Source organism: Falco punctatus, assembly GCF_963210335.1.
Source record: "Falco punctatus genome assembly, chromosome: 4".
Lineage (NCBI taxonomy): Eukaryota > Metazoa > Chordata > Aves > Falconiformes > Falconidae > Falco > Falco punctatus.
The window spans coordinates 48,728,149-48,743,002 of record NC_137583.1 but is presented as its reverse complement, the minus strand read 5'-3'; the positions used below and the strand labels follow the sequence as shown (position 1 = coordinate 48,743,002).

General features: G+C 53.7%; 2 protein-coding genes across 3 annotated transcripts in view; one reads left to right on the top strand and one right to left on the bottom strand.

Moving 5' to 3' along the window:
• The window catches only part of NRTN (neurturin), a 69,855-nt gene extending 63,726 nt beyond the window's left edge, over positions 1–6,129 (bottom strand). Inside the window, exon 1 of the transcript XR_013927358.1 lies at positions 867–6,129. The gene's annotated coding sequence lies outside the window, so the exon portion shown is untranslated. The remainder of the gene's footprint in view (positions 1–866) is intronic.
• A 60-nt stretch (positions 6,130–6,189) lies between these two features.
• Positions 6,190–13,931, top strand: DUS3L (dihydrouridine synthase 3 like). Of its 2 annotated transcripts, none has more exons than XM_080382265.1 (13): positions 6,190–6,268; positions 6,977–7,289; positions 7,763–8,347; positions 9,003–9,044; positions 9,141–9,293; positions 9,390–9,506; positions 9,846–9,911; positions 9,999–10,109; positions 10,535–10,631; positions 11,150–11,225; positions 11,510–11,698; positions 11,787–11,915; positions 13,740–13,931. In XM_080382265.1, exons 1-13 carry the CDS (start codon positions 6,234–6,236, stop codon positions 13,810–13,812), a joined length of 1,986 nt encoding a protein of 661 aa, XP_080238391.1. In that variant the 5' UTR covers positions 6,190–6,233; the 3' UTR covers positions 13,813–13,931. The 2 variants fall into 2 exon arrangements, with proteins under 2 accessions (XP_080238391.1, XP_080238392.1); XM_080382266.1 differs by having other exon boundaries at positions 6,213–6,334.
• The last annotated feature ends 923 nt before the right edge of the window (positions 13,932–14,854 follow it).

Here is a 14,854-nt window from a genome sequence, read left to right as displayed (position 1 = left end):
CAGATTTAAGAAAGGCTTTGGATAAAGCTAGCACTGAGATTTTTTTGTCCAAAACTAAATGAAATTGCAGGGTTTTTTCCTTGTAAAGCCCTATTCCTAGCAGGATGCTGAAGAGGGCAGTGAAGGAAGTTGCATGGGTGATGCACCCTGTTTATCTTTGGCAGTATCTGCTTGTCCCACTGTTAAAGGGTCAACCACCAACTCATATGCAGAAGGGAATGGGAGAGAGGAGATTCAAAGAACCTCCTTCATTCAGGTGCCTCACAAAGAAAACTGAGCAAAAAGGTACCAAAAGATGCTAAGAAACAACTGGCTCCAAAATTCAACGTAAGGGAGCTCTAAAAAGGACTGTGATTTTAGACAGCGCTGCAAAGCCCTCCTCCTGAGGCTTAGGGCACAAGCGTGAGGAGAGAGACGAGGCTCTGCCACCTCCCCACCATTGCTCCTCTCCTGGAGCAACATCCATCCTTGAGCAGGGCAGTTCCCTGGGTCACTGCATGGGGTGAATCATGGTTGAGGCAAGGTAAGGTCCAAAACTGACCAACAGAAGAACATGCTTTAGCTTTTTGTTTCTGAACCTCAGCACCCACCACTGAAAACAGCCATGTGTCAGTCGCAGGCCCTGCTATCACGATTAACAAGCTAAACCAAACCATCTGTGACCCTAAAAATCAACAGATGTTGTTCCTCTCTGACTCATGCAGGCAGAACAGGCATGAGGACAAACAGAGGCAACAGGGAAGATCCCAGCTTGCTTGCCATTCCTCAGCTTGCAAGCTCCCCAGCTCATTTCCAGGACTGCTGCTGAGCTGCAGAGGCAACGCGCTCATAGCAGCCAGTTTTTTGGGGAGAAAAACATTGCTCACCTGGAATCCAGCAAATACATTGTGCCAGCGATGGGGAGGAACTTGGCATGGAGGATCAGCTCAGGTATGACACAAGCTGCAACTGCTAGGATAGCATGGGATTGGTCTTGCAAAAAAGATCCTGCTCCATCACTGTGTAGCACCGAGGCTCCATCCACCTGTAAGAGACACATAGATGAGCAAGAGTCTTACGGCCTGAGCACGTGAGAACACCCAGTATGCACACATGTGCATTTCAACATGCATCCAGCATGGGAAAGGGTAGAGGCAGCCCCAGTCTGCCTGGGGGAAGGCAGGCAGCTCTGCAGCCAGGCAGCTGCGGGAGTCACAGTGGCTGGGGTGCCAAAGCAGGTCCCAGCAGAAACCGGAATGCAAAGCACCTGGGGGTGAATCGGAACATGCGCTGCACTGGCGACCAGGACAGATCAAACTGTTATTCATCAATGACGGGAAAAGTCACCAAAATAGAAGTTTTGGAAGGTTCTAAAACTATTTGTGAAGTGGGGCCAAATTTGACTAATAGCTTCAGCCAAAATGGAGAAAATAATTAGAAAAACATTGAAACGTGTCATTTTTAGTTCTTCTTCTTTTCTTATTTTTTTTTAACTGAAACATTTCACTTCGGAAATGATGAAATATTTTAGTCACAGCAGGATCTTGGAGCTTTTGTCCCAGTGAAACAGGAATGTTTATTTGGTTTGTCACTTACTGACTGAGTTAAATGTCAGGAGGAAATCTCAGTGTTGCTTTTTCATGTAAAAATAAAAAAGTACCAAAGATTTTATCTGGTAGTACAGGGGATTAGAAGGGACCAGCTGAAGGCAAGCACCTTTGCTGTCCAGATCTTCAACTCCCCTGAAGTTTCAAAAGAGGACTGAGCCACGGGGGATTAGCCAACCTACATGGAAAGGTGATGGGGTGGCCTCAGGTGACAGGGGAGGTCAGAAGAGAAGGGTCCCTCTCAGGAGCCTCTCCCCCTACCAACCCAAGGAGCTGCCCCAAAATGGCCCTGGGAACAGCAGGGTCAAGGGCATTGAAGGCTGCCAGAGACATCAAAGGCGGGTGTGAAAAGCCCCAGGAGCTGTGAGAACAGGAGAATTGGGGCCTTCCCCAACTCCAGTGCCCACGGGTGCTGGGGAAAGCCACATCCTGCCTCTTCTGTCATGCAGCGTGGCCTGCGCCAAGAAATCAGCCTGTGCTGTGATGGGTGCCTTGGCTTTGTCTTATTTTAGGGTCCGATGAAAAGACCTGGGGTCTTCTCCAAGCTTTACTAATGCAGAGCTGAGTACCACAGCCAAGAGACACAGGATCACACGCTGCTCCCTCACTCCCACCACCCCCACTCGAACCCAGACATCCCGTACATTTCCCTTCCTCCCCTGTTAGAAATCCCTGCCCACACACCACACAGATTTTGCAGCTCCAAGGGCTCACCACCATGGTTTATTATCGCAGTTTCAGGAACGATCATTCCTGCCATAGGTGGTACAACATCCACAACAGACCCTCAACTCCACTCCACTTCCAGCACACTGACAACTTGTCCCAAAACCACAGAGGCCTTGCCCAGATAATGACCTTTAACTACTCCATCCATGGGCCAAACGCTAAGTCAGCTCTCTGAACAGCTCTTAAACTAGCCAAGAGGGAATGATAGCAAGAGATATTTTTCTAAATGCCATTACACAACTGCCCGCCCAAAGCCTGGCTCAGCCATTTATAAGCATTTGAGGAGCACACCCCATTTCCCAAGTGTCCCACCACAGACCTTCTAGGGGCAGACATGGCAAAGCAACTTTCAGGGTCTTGGTGTGGGGTATGGAGACCCCAGCATGCATAAACTGTCAGCTGCTGGGAGGAGACTCAGACCTGGTGATTACGGCAGGAGGGAATTGGGAGCTGGGACATGAAACTAGAGAGGGGAAACATTTAAGCTTTAATCTTGGAAACAGCTTCCTGATAGTAGATTTATGAGCAATGGGAATAGTCTCCTTTGCAGAAGGCTGGAAGCTCGGTTGCACAGGGCTTTAAAACCAAGACCGGATAAAAGATGAGACAATAGACAGGAGGAATGGATTTTGCTTTGACCAGAAGATGGATAGGACCCGAGAGTTCACTTCCAGCTCTAGCTACCCTCCCATACACCAGCAGCAAATCTCACACCTGCCTTCTGTGGCCTTTGCCCATCTACACAATCAGCCAGCAAAGGTGGTCAGAACATTACTGCATTGCTATAAAAGGCGTCCAAACAAATGCGACCAGCCCAAGTTTCTATTGCTGCTCTCACCCCGCTGCAGCTGTGGAGGCGACCTCTTGGGGCTGCTACAGAACCTCATTTTTCAGCTAACGCCTGGGTGTAGTAGCCAGAACCATGGGCTTGACACATCCAGCTTATGTGGGAGCCCATGGAAGGGGTAGTTTCATTAATACATGTGTCTTGTTTAACTTGGACATTGAAGAAGCTAAACTTTTTCTGACTTAGTTTTCCCTGTATATAATCACACTTTCCTGTAATCAACCTTTCGTTTTTTCCTGACGCGGCCTTTCCCAGCGAGTTCTTGGGTATCGTTTTTTTTCAAAGCTGCTTTAGCACTGCTCAAGGATGTTGACATGAGAACTCTGGCGATCAAAGCACTATACTCCCAACGAAAGCAGTCCAGCTCAGGCAGCCACAATGCACGTTTCACAGCTACTCACTCCCCTGGCCCCACTTCCAGCCTCAGTATGACATGACAACAGCAAGGGGTGAAAAAGCTAAAGCAGCCAACAAGAGCAGCACCTCTCTGTACCTAGCAGAGATCCCCCTGCCTTCCTTTGTATGTGTCCTCAAGCAACCACAGGTGAACATCGAGCTGCTCGGCTGTACATGGCTAAGCCCTCAGCACATTGGGCAGGAGCAGCTGTGCTGATGCACAACACACAGACTGCAGCTGGCTCCAATTCAGTGCCCGAGAGGCTGCAGCAGAGCTGGCACTCCCAGGGGCTTCATGCCGTGCTCTCAGACCTTTCCCCAGGGTCTGTTGGGAAGCTTGCCCAAGGCTCAGCCTCGTAAAATTGCCAAGCCAGTGCCCTGAGAAGGGATTAGATGCAAAAGTCTGTGACCTCAGCTGAGTGCAGCAAGTCAAAAGCATTCTGACTTCAGGCTTATTGCCCCACAAAAACATCAGTGAAATCATTTCATTAATCCCCAGGGCCTCATTTCCTCCCTTCCTTCCTCAGCCAAGCTGAAGCTTAAAATAGTATTTTGCATTCCTCATATTTCACTCCAAAACTAATTAATACCCAATCAGCCAAAAGCTCTTCTCACAGCAGCCTGGCTTGATCGTGTAACCTGCCCACCCTTGGCAACAGCAAAAGCACCCTACCAAGCTCCCAGCTCCTCCCAAAAGACATTTCTGATGGAGCATCTGGAGACAACTGCACTAAGGCAACACAAAACAGAAAAACACCAAAATTAAAGCCCCATGTGCAATCTTACCTCTGTCCCATGTGCACACACAACTCTTACATGCCTGTAAACAAACTCAACGCTGCCTTAATTCCCCGACGTCACAAGCACGGCTGCTCTTCACCAGCGTCTAGCAGCCCCTAAAGGCAAAAACCACAAGTCACCTTCTACTTCCTCTTGTTGGTACCTGCACTACAATGCAGGGCTGGAATCACATTCCAGCCTTCACTTTCCTGGGCTTATGGAAACAAAGAGGTAATTATTTGGCTAGAAGGTCCTGGCAAGCCCTCAGATTCAGTGCACGGCAGGGAACAGGGAAGATGGAGTACAAGTCTTTCTTCATTTGGACTTCACAGCTATTTCTTGCCCTCTTGGTAGCCCAGGTCAAGCACTAGCCAAACAAGGCTGTGTAAGTGACTGAGTGTAACTGCAGAGGAAGGGATGCGAGCCAAAGATGGAGAGGGAACCTGATCAAGGAGAGCTCAACGCATCACCCCGTGAGACATCAAGCCCCTTCACCACAAGATGTCTGTTGCTTAAGGCCCATGCACAGATGAGGTGGTGGCTGTTCCTGGCATGCAGGGACTGCGGATCCGCGGAGGGGTGTAACGAGTGCCCCAAAGACATGGGGAAGACACAGCAGCTACAGGGAAGGGAGCAGAGGCCAGTGCATGCTGTCACATACCAAACACCCCACATTTGACACATCAGTTTGGTTTCCAGCGTAAACTTCCTCCCACATACCAAATGCAAGGGCAGACTTTACACACCGGTCAGTCTCATGAGCACCAGCCCTTGCTCACTGTGTTAGGACAGCCTCATTAATCCAACCATCACGAACATGTGGCAGCACCGCAGATCTGGAGTCCATTTTGCATTGACTGCAGCCCACATCTGAGGACAACCCCAGTCCCCAGGGACAAGGTGGCCTTGCTTGACAGCCCCACCACCCACCCTGTCTGTGGCGGGGGAAGGCAGGACAGCACACAGCCTGCTGCGAAGAGGACAGACCAGCTCTCCCCATGGGCCATCACTGGTTGAAAGATGAAGCCCTCCCACAGCTCAGCTGGGTTGAGCTTGAAAACATTTCCAAAGGCTAACATAGAAAATCCTGTTGCCAGAGCAGCTGCAACAAAATTCTGCCCATGGAACAGCCCCAAGGCAGCGGCGCAGGCATGGCTCACCCCCCCGGTTTAGGCCCAGCACCTAGCTACTGGGCCTTGCATTTACTCCTTAAAAAAATCTCCCAAACACACAAAACCCCCACACCAAGTGCCCTGCATTGCTGCAGTGCTCCACCTTCTCCAGCTGACAGCTATGTAGAGGCAGAGACAAACCCCCTCCGCCAAATCAGGGAACCCCTCAGTAGTCATGAGGCAAAGCTCCAGCCTTTTTTTTCCACTGCTGAGGGGGTCCCTCAGCAGTGACCAGCCCTGCCCTGCTCAGGAGCAAGGCCTCGGGCAGCATCTGGTGCTAATTCCCGTTAATCCTGGATCCCTCACTGCACTTTTGGAGGTGCCCCAAAAGAGAAACCCTGAAGAGGCACTACAAGGGCCGGCACTGCTCCCTGGTGCAAGGCCACACACCGGCCTTGTCTCCCCACACGGGCCCCGCGCTGGGCACTCCCCGCCGCGGCCTGCTCCCGCCGCCAGGCCCTCCCGCAGCCGGCAGACCGCGGTCTCCCCCAACAAGCCCAGCGGGCTCAGAGGCTCCCGCAGCCGCCCCTCTCAGCGCCCGGCCGGCCGCACCGAGCGCCGCCCGCCTCCCGCACTCCCCTGCCGGCCGCTGTGAGGCGGCCGCCCCGCCGCTGGGCCTTTTATAGCCGCCCCGCCGCGCGCCCCGTCACGTGGTGCCGCCCCGCCGCGCGCCCCGTCACGTGGCGCGGCCCCGCCCCTCGCGTCACCGCCGCGTGCGGCAGCATGGCGGCTGTGGGGGTGGCGCCGGTCCGCGCCCGGTGAGTGCGGGCCCCAGGCCCCCCTGTCCTCCCGGCCCGCTGCGTGCCCGGCCCTGCCATCTCCCGGTACGTGCCGGGCCCCGCCGTAGCCCCCCCGGTTCGTGCCCGGCCCCTCCATAGCCTCCCAGTTGATGCCCAGTCTCTTCATAGCCCCCCCCAGTTCGTGCCCGGACCCTCCATAACCCCCCCGGTTCGTGCCCAGACCCCCCATAAGCCCCCCAGTTCGTGCCCGGACCCTCCATAGCCCCCCGGTTGATGCCCAGTCTCTCCATAACCGCCCTGGTTCGTGCCCAGTCTCTCCGTAGCCCCCCCGCTTCATGCCCGGCCCCTCCATAACCCCCCTGGTTCGTGCCTGGCCCCTCCATAGCCCCCCGGCTGGTGCCTAGCCTCTCCATAACCCCCCCAGTTCGTACCCAGTCTCTCCATAGCACCCCTGCTTCATGCCAAGCCCCTCCGTAGCCCCCTGGTTGATGCCCAGTCTCTCCGTAACCCCCCCTGTCTCTCCATAGCCCCCCGGTTCGTGCCCAGCCCTCCAGTAGCCCCCCGGTTGGTGCCTAGTCTCTCCATAGCCCCCCAGTTCCTGCCCACCCCCCCATAGCCCCCCGACCCTGTGCCCATCCCACTGTAGCCCCCCCCACCCCAGCAGAGCCCTCTCCCTACATCCCGGGTGGGTACCGGGACACAGCGGGGCTGCCTCTGTCTCCACAGGTTCCTGGCCTCCAAGGAGCAGTTCCATGCCTACCTGCGGGCCGGCGGGCAGCCGGGCGGCGAGGAGGAGGAGGAGGAAGAGGTGGAGGAGGAGGGAGAGGAGAAGAAGGAGGCCAGCGGCTGCGAGAGCGAGCCCCCCGCCAAGCGGGTGAAGCCAGAGGAGCTCAGTGAGGATGGGGAAAGCCAAGAGGATGCAGGAGCAGAGGAGAAGGAGCCCGTGGAGCGCAGGCGGGCGCGGGGGCAGAACAAGAGCAGGCCGTGCATGAAACCCACCTGCTACGAGCAGCGCAGGCTGTGCCCATCGGTAACGCAGGTAGGGCAGCGGGGGCCCTGCTCCGCGCTGGGACAGGGGGTCTGGGACCCTGCGGGGCCCTTCCTGCTCAAGGACGGGCTGCATTGACATTTAAGTCTAGGAAAGCACATGGAAGGTAGAGCCACGTAGGGGACACTCCGGGCAGGGAGGGCATGGCTGTGCTGGCAGAACCGCCTCCGTCAGCTGGCTGGGGAGGGTGAAGTGGGATGAGCTGAGAAGAACAAGTGTCAGCTTCCCTGACATGTAGCACTGAAATATCCCCTCAAGTGGGCACATCACTGCCCTTCTGCAGCACGTTCCTGGGAGCGTTTCAGGGGGCAGCGACATGGGGAGTGAGGGGCGCTCGGAGCAGTTTTGGCCCCTGGCTGGGCCGGGGCAGACCCAGGCTCATCTGGCTTGTGCTGGAAGGTACAGGCACGCCCGGGCAGGCAAGCGGGGGGCAGAGGTTTTAACCTCCTCTTCATTGTTCTAAGGGGTGTGCAGAGAAGTGCTACTTCGGGCCGCGATGCCGCTTCCTTCACGACATCGGCGAGTACATGGCCACCAAGCCGGCTGACCTGGGGCGCAGCTGTGTGCTCTTTGAAACCTTCGGCAAGTGCGCTTATGGCGTGACGTGCCGCTTCGCCCAGGCCCACCTCGGGGATGGCTACCAGAACATCGTCAATGCAGATCTGACCAAGCAGTGGGAAGGGAAGTCGCTGGTGAGGAACAACCTCTCCAAGGACCTCCAGCACCAGCTGCGCAAGAGGAAGTTCAGCTTCAAGAAGGCTGACGAGTATCTCCGTGGTTTGGCCAAGCCCCACAGCGATGGTGGGAAGGGAGGCAAAGCCACGGGGTGCTCTGCAGAGAAGCAAGAGGTGTCCAACTGCGCAACACCCCAGGAGAGCCTGGGGGACAGCCCCGAATGTCCTGTGCTGCCAGTGCAGGGAGAAGATCCCAAAACAGACACCTCACAGAGTCCCAGCCCCACAGGCCACCAGGAGGCTTCCTCCATCAAAACAGTGGGCCCGCTGACAGACGAAGACACGATAAAGCTGCGATCGTGTGAGAAGAAGAAGGTGAGAGTTTGGTCGAGGGCTGCCGTCTCTTGTGTGCCTGTCAAGTGGTTGAGATTGTGCTTGGGAAGACAGAAGAGACCTCTTAGCTGGGTGAGAGGCAGGCAGAGGACAGAGCTGCCTGGGCACTGCGTTCCTGAGGGGAAGGATGCGGGAAGGTGAGCTCTGTGGGCTGTGGTGGTGTCCTTGGAGGGGTGAAAACCAAGAGAAGCTGCAGCCCCTTGTGCCTGGTGGAGGGTAGGGGCTGAGTTGTGTGAGGGTGGGGATGTTCCGCAAGGAGAGCTGAGGCTGGGGCTGGTGCGTTTGTGTGTGCTGCATGGTCCTCTCCCGGGGTGAGAGCATTGCCTTCATCCTCCTCATCATCACCTCCGTCCTTGCATCCATTAGCCAGCCTGTCTAGCCCCTGTATCTGTAACTGCTTTGAGTTTTCTCCAAGCTGAGCAGTGCAAACAGATCGGTTCAAGTTTTGGTTTCTTTATCCAAATGATATGTTCTCAGGGAATAGTTGAAGTTCTTGAATAAAACGGGTGGTTTTCTGGGTTTCCCACTGAGTTTTACCCAAGGCAAATGATAAAATTATTAGCTGGAACATCTTCCCATTTAACCACTTCTGGTTCAGCTCTGCTAACACACTCCTCCATCCTTGTGTTTTTTCCAGCTGGAAATCCAAGGCAAGCTCTACTTGGCTCCACTGACCACGGTAGGTAAATGTCTGTCCTGTTGTCAAAATGTGCCGTTGCCACCTTTGGAACAGAGCAAATCTCCTGACAAACCATCTCTCTGCTGCCTCTTCCAGTGTGGTAACCTCCCTTTCCGAAGGATATGCAAGCGCTTCGGGGCAGATGTCACCTGTGGAGAGATGGCTGTGTGTACAAACCTGCTGCAGGGCCAGTCCTCCGAGTGGGCTCTCCTCAAACGGCATCATACCGAAGATATTTTTGGGGTGCAGGTGAGTGCTATCATCTTGATAACCAAACAAATGGTAATTTGATTCAGAGGAGAAAAGCTGCTTCTTGAACCCGTGCAACCTGTCCCCCTTTGGTAGCTGGAGGGAGCGTTCCCAGACACGATGACCAAGTGTGCAGAGCTCCTGAACCAGACAATTGAAGTGGACTTTGTAGACATCAATGTTGGCTGTCCCATTGATTTGGTCTACAAGAAGGTAAGAAGATGTTCTGCGGCGTGTTTTGCTTCCTTCGGTAGATGTTTGTGTGACCTGCTCCTGCCAGTCTGACCCAGAGCTCCCCGTGCATTTTATGGGCACTAGACTTGAGCGAGAAGGCAAATCAGCGGTCCAAAGAGCAGGGGACGGTTGCTGTCTCTGCCTGTCAGAGGCAGAAGTTGGAAGGAAAAAGAGCTGTAAGACTTTCTCCAAGTCTTGAGATGCTGCAAGCCCTACCTGCATCCCCTGAGCAGAGGGCTGCTGTTGGGCAGCTCCATGGAGGCTCTTCACTACGCAAGGAGGCAGAGAGTCTTGACTGCGCCACGTTTTGTCCCCTAGGGAGGAGGTTGTGCTCTGATGACTCGGTCCAACAAGTTTGAACAGATCGTCCGAGGGATGAACTCGGTGAGTCAGAGCACCTGCCAGCGGTGGGAGATGAGCTGATGGAGGCATCTCATGCCCCAGCCTGGCCTCATTCTCCCGTTTCTGCAGGTGCTGGATGTCCCACTGACTGTGAAGATACGGACAGGAGTGCAAGAAAAGATTAATGTGGCTCATAAAATAATCCCCAAGATCCGGGAGTGGGGAGCATCCATGGTCACGGTACAGGGATTACTTGCTTTGGTGTGAGATTGTTGGCTGGTGTCGGGGGGGCTCTGCTTGCATGTCAGCCTAGAGCACAATGTGGGGGTGACCTTACCCTTCCCCAAACTGAGTAGCTGTTTCAAGCACCTTTGGCGAGCTGTGTACTACCTCTTAGCATTTTCTGCTAATGACAGACAAAAATCCAGATGCAGAGAGTATTTTCCTAGGTGCTGCTGAGCCTTGCATCCGTTACAGAGGGAGATGGTTCCTGCAGTGCCCTGGAACAGAGGTTTCAGCCAAATAAGCCTCATCACAGCAGGGCTGGGGAAGCGATGGGACCAGCCCGTCGGCACGGGGACGGGTAGTTCCTGCCCACAGGAAATATTCCCCTTCCCTATGAACAGTCACATTCGGTGAGGGCTCACTGCCACTTTCTTCCCCAGCTTCACGGCCGCTCCCGGGAGCAGCGGTACACGAGGGGTGCTGACTGGGACTACATAGCAGAATGTGCAAAAATAGCGAGCCCCATGCCTCTTTTTGGTAGGTCTTTCTGTTGTTCTGTCACGTGGGCTGGAAAAGCTGCATGTTTGATTTCAGATATCTTTAAAAAATACGAGAATAGGCTCCCAAGGACATTCAGCCTGGGGGAAAGGTTGGGGTATCCCTACATGATGCAGCAGCTCCAGTGCAGCCCGGATCTGCCCATGTGCTTGGGCCAGACAAGAGGAGCGCTGAGCAGAGTAGGAGGGGAGGGGACAGGCAGGATACAGAGCACTTGGTTTTTAGCAGGTGCTTTCTCCCTTGGGCACTGTGGCACAAAGAGTCCCAGCTAAACCTTCAGGGTAAGAGCTGGGAGGGGAGAAGGCTCTGCTTTTCCTTGTAAGGGGAACGTTAATCCAGAACATCCCTGAGAGTCTCAACAGGAGCCCCAGAGCCCCTTTGGACAGTCTGGCTTTTGGACCTTGTGTCCATTTTGAATTTTATCCCATGCCTGGATTAACTCATTTTGACTTGCCCTCACGTATCCCTTTGACCTCTGGCTTCTCCCTTCTGGACAGGAAACGGTGATATTTTGTCGTACGAAGATGCTAATCGAGCCATGCAGATGGGCGTTTCGGGGGTTATGATTGCAAGGCAAGTGCCTGTGGTTCCCCTTTGCTTCTGAGCTCTGTTGGTGCAAGAGGAAAAATGGAATTTAAAATATACCTAAGCAAACCCAAAACATGAGACCTTTCCTCTTGGTGAAACTACTCTGAAAATTAGTAAAGTCATTTTGCATCTGTGGGAGCTTAGAGCAGCTTCCTGTTGAAATTGAGAAAGTAAAGCAGCATCAGCTGCACATGAGTCTCTTAAATTAACTGGCATCCTCAGAAACATCAGTCATGGGAATAACAATGCACATTTTTTTGGGGCTACAGAGGGGCACTCATCAAACCATGGCTTTTCACTGAAATGAAGGAGCAGAGACACTGGGATATCTCCTCCAGCGAAAGATTTGATGTCCTCAAAGACTTCACCAACTATGGCCTTGAGCACTGGGGGTCAGATACTCAGGGAGTGGAGAAGACGAGGAAGTTCCTGCTGGAATGGCTCTCATTCCTGTGCAGGTAATTCTCCCCAGCTGAGAGGATCTGTAATGCAGCGAGCGCGTACCCTTTGAACAATAGCACATGCTGCCACTACGTTGCATTGCAGGTATATTCCAGTTGGGTTATTAGAACACCTACCTCAGAAAATTAATGAGCGGCCACCTTACTACATGGGAAGAGACTATTTGGAGACACTGATGGCAAGCCAAAACGTGGATGATTGGATTAAAATAAGGTAATAAAGCACTGAATTTCATTGAAATTCTTAGGAAGGGACATCACAGAGCCCCACACAGCCCCACTCTGCCTGTACATGTTGCAGCACTCTCCAAGCTGCAACAAGGTCTTTTACCAGCATACCCTTCATACAGTCCCTCTGCTGCCTTCACCTCATCCAGGGCCCACTCTCTTCTCTTCTTCCTCTCTATTTCCTCCTCGGCTGCTCTCTCTCTGTTAGCTCTCAACCACTTAACAGAACCAGCTACAGCTGCACCTTATCTACATCGGCCAACCCGACACCCCTGAAGCCAGCCCACAGTTGTATATTATCAATGCTAATTAACCCAGCTTTATTCCTCTACACGCATGCATCTTCCAAAGAGGAGGTGATGACTCCATCAGTTTTAAGAGGTGGTAAGAGAACAGCCAGGGTTAACCAGCGCTTTACTTGGAGGTTTTAACTGAGCTTGAAGTTGCCATAAAGAGCTTTCTCTATCCCTCTCTGTGCTTCAGCCCATCATTCTGTACCCGCTGCAAATCTGGGGTAGTTGACCTCTCTCGTGACATGCTGTTCATCCCAGGACAGCTGTAGGAACTAACGGAGCGCAGTGAAGGGACATCTCAGGCTTTCAGCATTAGATCGCTCCGTGCTCTGCCCAGACAGTCCCAGCCCACCAGGCCCATGCAGACACCAAGCAGGGGGGTGGTCCCCATCCCCAGGTTAGAGCTGAGCATTTTCTCCTTTTTTCATTACCTGATTTCTGAGTTCAAGCAGCAAAGACCAGGAAACGTTTCCCCCACACCCACGAGTCCCCAGGCACTGGCTGGAAATGACTCCGCAAGCTCCAAGCCAGCTAGAATGAGAGCTGGAGCAGCCAGCTGCTATTTCCCATCTCAGGGAAACAGAGATCAGCAAAAACGGAGCGTGGCTACAGCCTTCTCTGATTTTGCAAATCCTCACCCATTGTGTTAGTACTGGGAACGGCTGCCCAAAACCATGTTAGAAGTATATTTTTAAATGCCATTTTTCAAGCGGAACCTGCCTGCATGCTGCTGCGCAAACCTTTGTAACCTGTGGCCTTTACAGTGCCACATAATAGGCATTTGTATGCACCAGAACTCAAGATTTTAAAGCAATTTAGGTTTATTTGTTAAAGCTCATTTTAAGATGCTGACCAGAAGCTGGGTTCTCCGAGCGCCCTATTTCTGCTGCTGTGCTGTAGGTGCAGTCTCTTGCTGTGCAGTTCTGTGACTCTCCCTCTGACATGTCTTAAGGAAAGCTGTAGTGGTGCTGTACTGAACCAGCATCTAGGAAATAAGTTAAACCTCCTTGACTATAAAGAAAGTCACTCTGACCTGAAAATACAATGTGCGTTCCAAAGTAAGAACTAGTTGAAGTCTTAAGCGAGGATAAATCTGATGGCAGTAGAACTGGCTTACATCGTTTTAGGACCTGACCTTAAACAGTAAGAGGTGGGGAGGAACTTTTCAGAGGCTCACGTTGATTTTAGGCGCGTCATTGCGAGCGGTGAGGCTGGCATTTAGGTCACCAAACTTAAGAAGCTGTTTTGGCACCAGCTCTCAGCAAGAAGGGCATTGCCTATACCTGGCAGCTGGGTCCCTCCCGTGCTGGGGTTCAGGGTTAAAGCTCAGCACCAGCAGTGGCTTTGTGCAGCAGCCCTAGGTTTTGGGGAGGGTAAAGGCTTGGTTTGACACATCTGACTGCAGTCACTGTCGCTGCAGAGCTACAGGGCCACGCACTGGCTGGGGACTGGTGGCTCTTGTACTGAACACAAACCTCTCCTTGATTTTTGTTTGGGTTTGGTTTTCTTTCTTCCAGCGAGATGCTTCTGGGACCCGTACCTACCAGCTTCACCTTCCTGCCTAAACACAAGGCAAATTCCTACAGATAGGGCTGGTGAGGCCCTTTGCCACAGCATCGCGTCGCAAGGCATTGGGATGGTGTGTGTCGAGGAGCAGGGCTGCTCAGCTGCTCTCTGAAATGAAATAAAGTTTTATGTTTTTAAAAGTGTGGTTGCCTTCATGTCCCGGGCATCGGTCCCTGCCACGAGTTACGTGCACGGTCTTGCAGCCAGAGGCGCCTCGCTAACAGAGAACAATCCATTTAATTAACGGGGTACGGGCCAGAAGAGATCTTTGGCCTCCAGTTCCTGGCAGGAGGTGCCCCAGCTCCCCACCCCACACACCGTTCACACAGCGGGAGCGAGAGGTCTCTGTCCCTACCAGGGTGCCCTTGGCAGTGCCAAATCCTCCACGTACCAGGAGGGGATGTTCTGACCCGGTCCCTGGGGTCCTGTAGAGCACAAGCTGCCCCAGCACCTCATCGGTGGACATTGTGCAGCATCCAGTCCTTTTCTGGGAGCGTGCAGCGGCGGGTACCATCCCCTCCCGGGTGTCACAGACCCAGGGAAGGCACAGCTCCCTCCCGGGGGGATCCAGAGCTCTGTGTTTCTCCATCAGGAGGCTAAAAGCTGACAGCACTACGGGAGGGGGGTGGGGGTGGGGCTGGGGGAACGCATGCCACCGAGTGATGATGCAGAACCTTACCCCTTGAGGTCCTGTGTCCTACTCTGCGTCCCTCCAGTCAATGCCGCACGTGGGAGGGTGGGCAAAATGGCCACAAACGTGTTTGCCGTGGCCCCAGGAGGCTGCACCCCCACACGCTTCAGCTGAATCAACTTGTCCTTTTCCTCCCTGAAAAATACTGTTTAAAGCAAAAAGCACTTGCCCCCATAGCCCCTAAGAGCCGCCTGTAGGGGCCAGGGGCACCCCGGCCCCCCTCAACCCTTTCCCTCCCCAGGAGGAGCTGGGGAGGTTGGAAACTTCATCTCTTTATGGCCCAGTTGTCACCTGAGCAGTCCCCAGTGATGCCGCTGGGATGTTTGCTCTCTCCGAAGCCAGGGGAGCAGCTTCGCTCTCCCGTCCTGCTCATGG